Source organism: Thermobia domestica, chromosome 10 (assembly GCF_964235325.1).
Source record: "Thermobia domestica chromosome 10, izTheDome1.hap1.1, whole genome shotgun sequence".
In the NCBI taxonomy this organism is placed as follows: Eukaryota; Metazoa; Arthropoda; class Insecta; order Zygentoma; family Lepismatidae; genus Thermobia; species Thermobia domestica.
This window is the reverse complement of record NC_137463.1, coordinates 154,810,175-154,822,840: the sequence shown is the minus strand read 5'-3', so window position 1 is coordinate 154,822,840 and position 12,666 is coordinate 154,810,175. Positions and strand designations below refer to the sequence as shown.

The 12,666-nt window shown below is 37.0% G+C and overlaps 1 protein-coding gene across 1 annotated transcript in view; it reads left to right on the top strand.

Annotated features, from left to right (window-relative positions):
• The first annotated feature begins 5,224 nt into the window (after positions 1–5,224).
• The window catches only part of LOC145662783 (uncharacterized), a 67,298-nt gene continuing 59,856 nt past the window's right edge, over positions 5,225–12,666 (top strand). The window contains exon 1 of the mRNA XM_081728658.1: positions 5,225–5,432. Coding sequence (XP_081584784.1) covers positions 5,283–5,432 — 150 coding nt within the window. The 5' untranslated portion in view covers positions 5,225–5,282. The remainder of the gene's footprint in view (positions 5,433–12,666) is intronic.

Sequence of the window (12,666 nt, the reverse complement as noted above, 5' to 3'; positions counted from 1 at the left end):
TTGGCTGAAAGAAGGAATCATTGGAGGGGTGAAGGAACCGAACTGTCCATCACTACTTTTGATAATACCCGAAACTTCGATAATACCCGAAACTTCGATAATACTCGAAATGTCGATAATACCCGAAACTTCGATAATACTCGAAATTTCGATAATACCCGAAACTTCGACAATACTCGAAATTTCGATAATACCCGAAACTTCGATAATAGTCGAAATTTGAATAATACCCGAAACTTCGATAATTTCAAATACTCGAAAGGTTTCGAGTAACCGATGACAACTCGATAAATTTTCAGTCCCGAAGTTCGATAGGTCCTCAGCCTTATCGAACACCCCTAGTGTACAGTCGCCGCAAGTAGTTCTTGAAAGGCCGGTTGATGCAAAGAGGAAAGATGAGCTGCAACTTGTCATTCTATATTAAAACTTTTCTACTCTTGTAAAATTACTCACAATATTCCAGTATTAGGTTAATAAAAACTCCCCGTGATTTTAAATGCTTGGTGGCTCAGTCAATTCTACATTTCCTCGTGTATGACGTGCACCCTGTTTTTTGACTTCGTTTTTGTGCAGAAAAGGTGCACGGCATACACGGATAAATACGGTATCTTTTCATCTCTCTCTCTCATATATATATATATATATATATATATATATAGACACTATAAAGCAAGTGGGTTGATAGTATACGGTAGTGTCGGGGATGGTGACACTTTACATCGAACTGCGCTTGTCGCGTAAACATTATTTGACATTAGTGTCTTCATCTTCGACGTACCTATGAGCATTTTACTGTATATTCGTGTATTGAAACTGGTGAAACAAATTTCAGTTTCAGAATGTAAAAAAAGAAAAAAAAAGCCAAGGTCGAGAAGCCTCAGACAACTAACAGCAGAGATATATTATCTTTTAAACTATTTGTCCTTGCCTTGTGAGCTTATTTGAATTTATTTTTAAGACCTTTAGGCAACTTTGGCCAAATGGATGATGATGGGGAAATTAGTGGAATGAAGAAAGTAGTAGGATACTAGACAACTTCGAGAAAACACACATATTCGAAAAATGAAATGAAATGAAATGAAATCTTTGAGTCTTACGTCCCACGGTTATGCCGGTTAGGCTAAAGGAGACAGTGATGATGAGTAATGAATGAAATGGTGGAATGAAGAAAGTGGAAGGAAACGGGAAAACCCCGAGAAAACCCACGCACACGGTGTTTGTCCACCACAAAGTTCACTTGGCGGGACTGGGATCGAACTCGAGACCCCAAGCACCAGAGGTGAACGCTCTACCACTGATCTACCGCGGTCCCCACACACATTCAATGTTTGTCCACCACGAAGCTCACATGGCACTAACCGAGATCGAACCGACTACCACATACACCAGAGGTGAAGGCTTCACGGTGTAGCTACCGTGACATTTCTTGTCTTGTGTGTTCTGGGTAATAACTTAGTTGTATCTTGATTAGCATGGTGCAGCCTGCTACATTTTACTTTCGTTCCCATGGAATGCTGCTATATTTTTACGAGACAAGACGAGACAAACGAGACGAGACGAGACGGGACAGAACCTCTCGAGACGAGACACGAGACGGGACGAGCACATTTTTTCGAGACGAGACACGAGACGAGACGCGCTTTGCACGAGACGAGACGAGACACCCTGAAGTCTCGTCTCGTGGCAACACTACCCACCACCTTCGATCATCGATATGTCACCTAACCTGGAAGATCAAAAATAGTCCCATCAGCATGGACGACCTTCTGAAAACGTTCTGGAAGGCCATGGAATCCATCGCGGTAGAACTTGGTGGGCCGTGAAATGAAGAAGGTATCATGTACATTTTGGACTTATACTAGGGATTTGAACTGGCGTCCTCTAAGGTGATTGTCCAAAGAATGGAACAGTTGATAATCGGACGGTGCAATACCCGGAGAATATGGTGGTTGAAATATTGTTTCCCATCCAAGGCGGAGAATGGTATCCTGAGTCATCCTAACCACGTGAGACTTAGCGTTGTTCCTTAAACGACGACCCATTTGCAATTCAGAAGTGATGGCTCCAGAGTTTTGAGTTTTTCTTGAGCACAGCTCAACTGCTGACACTGCACAGTTGCATTGATACTCTGACCAGCTGATAGCAGTTCCCGATGCACGATGCACCAAACACACAGAAGGACCTTCTTCTGCTACAATGCTGGTTTCGGCTGTTTTGAAATCGGTTTATGGGATGCTAACCAATGATAACGGCGCCGTGGAGCTTCGTATAGGACCCACTTTTTTTTCACATGTCAACACTCTGTCCAGAAATGGCTCCAAAATAGTAAATAAAGACAGGCGACTGCCGCGTTGCCTTCTGGCCCGGAGTCAAAACATGTGAGACCCATCGACCCAACTTGTAGTGCTTCCCAAGTTGATGGATGTGCTGCCGAATGGTTTTTCCACTCACTGAATTGTAGTCCCAGTTCCTCTTTGCACATGTGTTGGTCTTCCGGCACTTGGTGTTTTCGGGTGTTTCGTCGTCGTCCTTAAACTTATTAAAGCATCGCTGCACTGTCCGCGTCATTACGACATCCTCACCAAAGGCCTGGCATATCTTCTGTCCCCCTACAGCGGCGTTTGACCTCCATCTGAACTCGTTCAGCATACATGCTCTTATGACGCTCTATGGATGTCCCATGTTCCCTCTGTCTTTACGCAACTTCACGGTGTATCTGAATTGCCACAACCAGGTAGTATGATGGATATACCCACACAAACAACTGACCTCCGCCTTATCTCCACTCGCATTCAACTCACGGTGTGATGTCCAACTGAACACAGACCTCCACGAAACGGGACAGAACTTTCTTGGTTACCTTTATAGTTGTGCACAAAAGTATAGCGTTTGATCCCGGACAGAAGTTCTTGATTAAGCATAATAAAAACTATCTTGAATATAATTTATGGAGATAATAATAATAATAATAATAATAATAATAATAATAATAAGAAGAAGAAGAAGAAGAAGAAGAAGAAGAAGAAGAAGATGGTAAAATAGTGTTTTTAGTTTTCCACAAGGAAACCAAAATTTTCCTTTCATTCAGGCCTCAAAAACACTAGCAGAAACACTTTTTTTTTTTTTTTTTGGCTTTGTACATTGTAGCTGCCCCCCCTAAAAAACGACGGGCCCCTCTTACACAAACCTACTGGCTACACCCCTGCGGTGGCCATTATTGTTTCCGTGGTAGCCAAGTTTTTATATTTTTAATAGTTCTCCGTGATAAAGATATATTAAATATCGCTATATTTTAATGATTTTTTTAAATAGTAAATATGTCGGGGTCCTAGAGGTTCATATTTATGTAGAGTTTATATCCGGAGGCCATTATAGCTTAAATGGTATCCAAATTTGTATAATATTATAGATAGTTTTCCCTAGTAAGGATACATTATATATCACGATATTTTTATGATTTTTAGTAAATATGTCGGAGTTCTAGTGGTTCAAATTCCTGTAGAATTTACTGTCGATGGCCATTATAGTTTGGGCGGTGCCCAAGCTTTTATTATATTTTTGGCAGATTATCGTGATAAAGATATATTAAATATCACGATATTTTAATGATTTTTTGTAAATATTTCGGGGTGAGGAAGTTTGACATTTGTGCATTGTTTGGTGTCGGTGGCCATTATAGTTTCCGTGGTGGCCAAGTTTTTGTCATATTTTAATAGTTTTTTGTGATAAAAATATATTAAATATCACGATATTTTAATGATTTTTTATAAATATTTCAGGGTGCAGAAGGTTGATATTTGTGCCTTGTTTGGTGTCGGTGGCCGTTATAGTTTCCGTGTGGCCAAGTTTTTATCATATTTTTAATAGTTTTTCGTGATAAAGATATATTAAATATCACGATACTTTAATGATTTTTTTGTAAATATGTCGGGGTCCTGAAGGTTGATATTTGTGCATTGTTTGGTGTCGGTGGCCAGTATAGTTTCCGTGGTGGCTAAGTTTTTATCATATGTTTAATAGTTTCTCGTGATAAAGATATATTAAATATCACGATATTTTAATGATTTTTTGTAAATATGTCGGGGTCCTGAAGGTTGATATTTGTGCATTGTTTGGTGTCGGTGGCCATTATAGTTTACGTGATGGCCAAGTTTTTCTCATAATTTTTATTGGTTTTCGTAATAAAGATATATTAAATATCACGGTATTTTAATGATTTTTTGTAAATATGTCTGGGTCCTGAAGGTTGATATTTGTGCATAGTTTGGTGTCAGTGGCCAGTATAGTTTTCGTGGTGGCCAAGTTTTTATAATAGTTTTAATAGTATTTCGTGATAAAGATATATTAAATATCACGATGTTTTAATGATTTTTTGTAAATATGTCGGGGTCCTGAAGGTTGATATTTGTGCATAGTTTGGTGTCAGTGGCCAGTATAGTTTTCGTGGTGGCCAAGTTTTTATAATAGTTTTAATAGTATTTCGTGATAAAGATATATTAAATATCACGATGTTTTAATGATTTTTTGTAAATATGTCGGGGTCCTGAAGGTTGATATTTGTGCATTGTTTGGTGTCGGTGGCCATTATAGTTTCCGTGGTGGCCAACTTTTTATCGTTTTTAATAGTTTTTCGTGATAAAGATATATTAAATATCACGATATTTTAATGTTTTTTTGTAAATATTTCGGGTCCTGAAGATTGATATTTGTGCATTGTTTAGTGTCGGTGGCCATTATAGTTTCCGTAGTGGCCAAGTTTTTATCATATTTGTAATAGTTTTTCGTGATGAAGATATATTAAATATCGCGATATTTTAATGATTTTTTGTAAATATTTTGGGGTGAAGAAGGTTGATATTTGTGCCTTGTTTGGTGTCGGTGGCCATTGTTGTTTACGTGGTGGCCAAGTTTTTATCATATTTATAATAGTTTTTCGTGATAAAGATATATTAAATATCACAATATTTTAATGTTTTTTTTTGTAAATATGTCGGGGTCCTCGATGTTGATATTTGTGTGGAATTTGGTGTCGTTAGCTGTTGTAGTTTTGCCGGTGGGTAGAGAAATGTGTTGGTCAGTAAATTAGACACACTCTTGCTAGATAGTTGTGATTGCACTTAAGTGAATATTGTCCTTTTTGCGTTTAGTTCTAGTACGCAAAATTTATTGAATGTAGGGAATGACCCACTTACACATGAAATGAAAATCTATTGATTGTTGTTGGCAACACTGAAGTTAAAAGTATTGTTGTATGTTCTTGCATCGAAGAACGGGGAACCGAAATGTGGGGAATTGTGGCTGAGTCGTCGACATTTGCGCCAAATGTTTGTCGTTTGTGCGCTAATATTGGTGATTTTGTGATTCCCATGTTTGGAAAGGAGGGCGAAAGGGCTAGACTGGACCTGAAAATTAACAAGTGCTTACCAATAGCAGTAAGTATGTTCAGGGTTTCGATGTGTCGTACTACTGACATGTCACACTCCTTTTCGACACAATAAATTCGTTCGATACTCTCATTCATTTTATCCGTACTAAAGCACTTGTAAGGATTTTACACTAGTAATCATGCACTTGTAAACATAAAATACATGTGTATTACTTTGTCGATTGCAGAAATTTGTTCTCTAGTAAACCTTACACAATGTGGTGTGGCAAAAGTAAACTAGTACCCTTCGTTGTACAGAGTGAATCCAATTATGGTAATAGTATACATGAGAACACCCTGATCTGCGTTTCTTTTGTGTTCTATTACCACTTCTACATGAAATACCATAAATTTTCTACGCAGTGCAATAGTAAGAAGTATCCATGTGCACAAGACATGCGATATGCGTTAATTCCTTCCCCCACACACATACACATAGTCATAGATAAAGTAGAAGAGCACTACACATGCAGATATAAAGTACAGGTACATTCTTTTTTATTTTCGTATCACTCGAGAAGTAAATCAAAGTCGCTTTGTTACCCCCTTGGTAAGTTCGTAGATACTCAATGAATAATCCCTAAAAGTATGAGCGTCCAGCTCCTTCTGGAACTGACGCGGCTTTACGTATACTATATCCTCGGACGAATTTGAAAACGGTAAAAAAGCACCAAAATGTACTGCATTCAGTTGTTTTGTTGGATTATATTAAGTTACGTTAGGTTACATTACATTAGGGGTATAATAAGTACAGTGCTAAAACAAGCAAATCTATGCTAGGTGGCCACTAAAAAGCATGAAAGCCATCTAACCGAGGGCCTAAGTTTAGTAGAAAGGGTCCAGCTGTTTTCTGTAAAAAATGTTACTATTTTGGTAATATCTGTTCACATTCGGTTAGTTTAGGGTAGGGTTGGTTAGTTTAAGTTAGGTTAGGCTAGTTTAGGTTACGCTAAGTTAGTTTAGTTTATGTTATATTAGTGTAGGAGTCCCGCATGATTTTCCAAAAACTGATAGAATTTCGCTTATTTCTACTGATATTACGTTAGTTTAGGTTAGCTCATGTTAGTTTATGTTAGGTTAGATTTGGTTACGTTATGTTGCGTCTAAGTACTTGACTCATTTTTCCTGTAAATTTTGTGTTTTTTTTTTACTTGCTTCTGGACCCCTTGTACTAAACATACTCCTAACCGAGTCAGGCCAGAATGAAGTTGGTGTGCCGCGTCCGAAGGGAGCAGGCGCGTCAGCGACGGTTAATATACTCGTAAGCTAAGGTAGTGATGTGTGGGTTTTGGCTGTCATAGAATTTTCAGTAGCATTTGTCATGATTTCGTGCTTGCAACGCTTTACTAGTTAACATACGGTACAGCTTTTGTAGACTCTGCAGGAATACATTCCCGCTGAACAGTTGTTTTCAGTCGTACGCCAAAAGTAAACCTGCACGAAACGAAGTACGTCGGGTTCACATTTAGAGTACACCGTCATAAAGTGATACAGTGACAGTGAAAGTGAGTGAATGTGTATGCTAAGAGTACTGTCTGAGGTAATTTTTTAATTTCTATTGGTGGAGCGTTACTGCGCTATGCAGGAAACCTTCATTTTTATATTTACAAGTATCAAACCTGTACTATACCGTGTATTTGAAAGACAACTGTAACATTAATTTACACCAGCAGAGTGTTCCTGGACAATGCAGTTGACGTGTATTATACATGTTGACAGTATAGAATCACTCTTGTGAGACCTTCACAAATGCGCTGTTTTTATGCGGTATAAAAGTGTTTTTTCTTGGTACAGATTGAAGAAGCTAAACTGCCGCAGATGGCGGCCCTGGATAAAACCCATATGAACCTGTTTTCAGCGTTGTATTACTACTTCTCTCTGCTTTTATTATATCTGGCCTGCAGTTACCCCCTTTTTTTATTTCAGGCCTTCCCTATTCACTGTTTATCACAATTATTTATTATTTTCATCCTTCCATTGCTCTTTGCTGCATCCGTATGCATCAACGTGGTATTACTGCGCAAAATTAGATAAGAGTACACTTTGTGAAGAACATTCATAGGAGACAATTCCTCGGAAAAATTGAGAGATCAATTCCCAGTAACGATTCCATCAATCGGAGTAATCGAAAAATAAATTCTGGACAAGGTTTGGTTACTACGTAATAAGCAATCGTAATCCAAGTTCGCACCAGTAATGCACCCGCATAATGTAAAATTAATACACAAAAGTACATCACAACAGTGACAACTAGGTTACGATTAGTATCCAAGTGATCTACCACTTTCACCAAGAATTTACGCTTCAATTGCTACGAATAATGGAAATATCGTTGGGAACTGATACTTAACTATTCCGAGAAATCAATTCAAGTGAAACGGTGACTATCAATTTTGAGATCTAAATGGAGGGTTGCCGCCTTCCAACTCCTGCCTTCGAGAACCAGTAAAGAAACATCCAAACCTACAATAAATAAAACTACTACTGTAGATGTAACGTAAGAAGGGGAAAAGAGTAATACTTACCTTACCACTAATTATAAAGCAATGCACCATGACAAACATGAAATGCATCTCACCAATAGGACAGCCAGCAGCAAACATTCTTTCCCATAAATAATAAGCGAAGTGAAGCATCAAACTATCAGAACGATAAGTCAAATTTAAATTTCTCTTTAAATGCAACCACACATTCTCGATAGTCTGTGTGTGTGACACTCTCGGGGTCAACAAGATTATGGGAATGGTTCACTCATATGAGTCCACTGTCCCTTATCCAAACCCACGTACGCTTCCAATAGTGATAAGAAATCGGGATGTACATGCTTAGAAATAATTTCTAAAAGGGAGTTCTCAAAAACATTTCATTATTTTCACGGCAAATACCACCGACTATCCACTTCTGACTTCGGTGCATTCGTCAAACTCATATGTTACTCCAGGACTTGTGTCACTATTCTACAGGAACACAACCGATCCGATACAGTATGCCTACTGAGTTTCGAAGAAATTTCAGAGCACTCGTTGGTAATGAAATCATAATTAGTAACATTACACACAAAAAAATATGACAAGAGAAAAACCTGCGATAAAAGTAAAAGTTATCAAAGATGCTCTTTTTCCTTACAGAAGTATACTTCTTAAAAGCCGAACATTTCCTATTATGACATAATAATGAAACAAATAGCCGTCCAGTGTTAACAAATTTCGCGAACACATTCAACACTCGACCACATTCAGTACAGTTTTTCTCGATGTCATCAATCCACAAAATATCGCGGAAAGTTAGGAATTAATTTCACTATCACACACATATGCTTCATCAAACAAAAATTAATGTCGGTAGCACAAACTCGAAAAATGGTCTGTTTAATTCCTGGACAATATCAGAAGAACAAGAAGATATCGAAACTACTCTTGACACAGTTGAGCAATACAATACCCATGTTCAACTTATAACATTCAAACATAGAGCATATCAGTGAAGAATACACAACATCCAATCATCGACATCAACACAGCCAGCCAACATTGGCGTAATTAGGATATTTTCCTAGAGAGTGTGTGTGTGTGTGGGGGGGGGGGGGCATGACCCCTTAGTTCTGAAAATTGTAAGAATGTTTTAGAAGATCTTGTTATAGTGCTTATGTATACAATTCTGAGTCCCGCTTTCTCCGCACTCATTATAAGCTCTTCAAGTTATTTAGTTCTTCTAACACGAGACTGTCATGTAACAGTTCAGTGAAAATATATTACATCATAAATTTGCTTAAAATTGTATATTTCCTATATTCAGTTGCTACTAAGTAACTACCTAAAATCTACTCTAATTATAAATACTCAATTTTCTATTACTGTTTTACTCATGCAATTCTGAGCGAAAGTACATTATTCTTAAATGTTAACTATCATGTTCTAACAAGAAAGGGATATGAACCTGTCATCCCAACATGGGAATCAAACCTACTGTGTGTTTCAGATGTAAAGCATCACGGGCAGTAGCCAATGGTGCGCGATATTCCGCCCGGTGTTGCCGGATTTCGGACTTCCCTTTCCCTTCTCGCTCTTCCTCCAGTTGAGATTATGACACATATATTGGCAACATTATTCACAATATAAATGTAGTATTCCAGCAAACTCAAGAATTTTGACTGTGCATCCTAGAAGTATATATAGCAACTAAATTTCTTACATGTTAACTTTTCCAGTGGAAATGCTAAACACTCGTCTTCAACACTACTGTCACTATGTCAGTTAATATTTCGTCATTATCTGAATCTGAGTCTTGTAAATTTATTATTATGGGTTCCAAAAACTGTAAACACAGAAAATAATTCTTCGAGCTTGACTTCGTAGCACTTAATAAATAAATAAATAAAAGTAAAATAAAATAAAACTCCGCACTTGTGCTCGGTTTGCTTAAAGACATTGTCAACTATAATTTTGGAGAACAAACGAACTACCACGAAAGAAAGCAACCGAGATATCGATGAATTCTCTTTATGCTACAAGAGAAGTTACGTTCCTACACAGCTAGCCCCTTTGTTTTCTTATCTGTTTTCATAACAAATAACACGTTTGGGCTTGGTGTAGTTGTCACGAAAGCAATCCGTCTGATTCCTAAGCAACTCGATATGCTTGCGTTTGTTTTTGGTTACGATAATTTATGACACCATTCAGACGTCTGATGCTTTTGAATCTCTTATAGAGGGGAAAAGAGAGTATTAAAAGTCGCACATAATAAGGCAGTGGAACGTTAAAAAAAAAAAAAAAGCGTTTCTTCTGTTGAATAAGAAAGTGCTACCTTGAAGTAAATTTCAGAACAAATTACGAACTTCCTATGCTTTATTCTTACGATGTTAGGCCTATATATGTAATATGAATCAGATTGCAAAGGTGTGTAGCCACGGGGGAAAAGGGGGCCCCGTCTTTCCAAACTATTTCCAGCTTCAAAATGAGGTTCGTCTGGTATATGTTTAATAAACTTATTTAACAGTTAATGCAAATGAGGAACATTTATAATAAAACATGAAAATATATATAAAACAAAATCAAGCATCATCAATACGGTTCTATACCTAATTAAAACAAATAAAATTAATCATATGCTTTATATTCTCATTTTCCTAACTGGGTGCACTGTAAACTCCTACTATATTATTGCATAATGACATCTGAGTTGATATTTTTTTCGAGTTTTTTTCCCTTTAGTATTTTAACCTACATAAACACAAAGTCAGATAAACAGACTGCTATAAACAGCATTTGTTTTTTTATGAATAGCTTATTGATTCATCTCATACAATCCGGTTTTCAACTTCAGTACTGTCAAGATCCGTCTTTTGATAAGGTAGCATCGTGAAAACACAATATGTGTTTAGTATACATGGGGAGTTAAAATGCTTTCATATTCTGAAAGAGGTCATTTTGTTCTGTTTTTAATGTGTGAAAAGCTCTCCTTCCCCTGAAAGTAATGTTCCCTGACTCTCCTGTAATAAAAGTTGAGTTCCATTTCCAAATCGAAGAAAAATCCGCTGGAAATTAGACGCGGGACTCAACGCTCGTTTCACTAATTGTTTTATATGGAAACCTTTAAAAGTGTGTATTATGACAACCAGTTGTCATAAAAAGATGTAGTTTTCACGTATGTGTTCGTAATTTTTTCTCTACTTCGTAAAGTGAGCAGTTAATGTGCTAATATAATATTTCTAATAGTATTGTCAAGATTCGCAGTTGCGCGAGAAGTCAGCGTGCAAAACTGCTTGTCTCGAATTGTCAACACCGCTCAAAGTCAATTGGACGCCGCGTGAAACCAACTCAAGGTCATGTCGCTTATCATTTGGAACACACAATAGTCCATTCGATAAACATAACAAAGATATCTTTATGCACAAAAAATTAGGTGTATGGACAACGGAGTAAGTCCCTGGGTCCCATTAACTCTGTTAGTATGAAGAAATTCGTAGTGAAGTAGCTAGTGCGTCAGCACTGTTTATTGGAAAGTCATGGTTTATAGTTCATTCTCTTCAACATGAAACAAAGGTCCTCTGTATTGGGATCCATAATGTACTTGAACAGGGAAAATTGGGAGAATATGGGGAAAATTCCTCCCATCAAATTTGGACCCCTCTGAAGTGGCCCCGAGTAAAAACGCTCAATCCAAATGTATCTCGAAAAATACTATAGGGAATAAGAAATGACTGTACCAAGTTTTATATTGATAGACGGGATAGATATGAGGAAAAATCTTGTATATCAATGCACGTTTTCACCTCATACCTATTGTGTCTATCAATGCAAAGCTTGGTACAGTAATTTTCAATATAGACATGGATTGAGTGCTTTTACCCGGGGCCTCTTCAGAGGTGTCCAAAGTTGATGGGATTTCTGGAGGGAATTTTTCCCCACATTCTCCCAATTTTCCCAGTTCAAGTACATTATGAACCCCAATACTTAGCACCTCTGGAAAGCTTGTTTCATGCTGAATAGAATAAACTATAAACCACGACTTTCCAATGACAAGTGTTGATGCAATTGGGTCATTCCATATCAGTTCAACACAATGACTTAGCCGCACTATCTCAGATTTTAAAGTGATTTGGCACATAGATGTCCCATAGATAGACTAAGAAAAATACCAAATTTCAACTTTATGTATATCAACCGGTATTGAAGATGGGGCTATGTAAAGTTTGAAAAAATCCCCACAATAGCATATTCCAGCTCTCGTAATTGAACTAGAGAGATGATTGAGGTGTCATTTTACAGCACTTTTCATGCCCTTTCCTGTGGTATACATCATATAGGCTAATACAGAATCTTTTTTTTTTTTTTTTTTTCAAAATCAAAATTTTTCAAAAAGTACCTATTTTAAAATTTTGAAATTAATTTAATGAATAGATAGTATTGTTGTAAAGCACCTAGCAAATTATGAATTTGGGATGATAATGGGTTCATTGTTAAAAAAAAATTGAAAACAGTTGATTTTTCAAGAATACTCTGGACGTAGGATAATAACACAAGAATGCTAAGTTTTACACTTCCGTGAAAATAAAAATCAAGACTAACCTAAAGAAAGAGTATAGATGAGTCCATAGCAGGGTTGGATAAAATAGTTTCTTTTGGAAAAAAAAAAAAAAAACTTTAAAACATGAAAAAGATGTTCAAAATGATTTAAACATGTTTTGAAACATGAAAAAATACATGTTTTAAACATTTTGAACAGTTTAAAACAGGATTTTA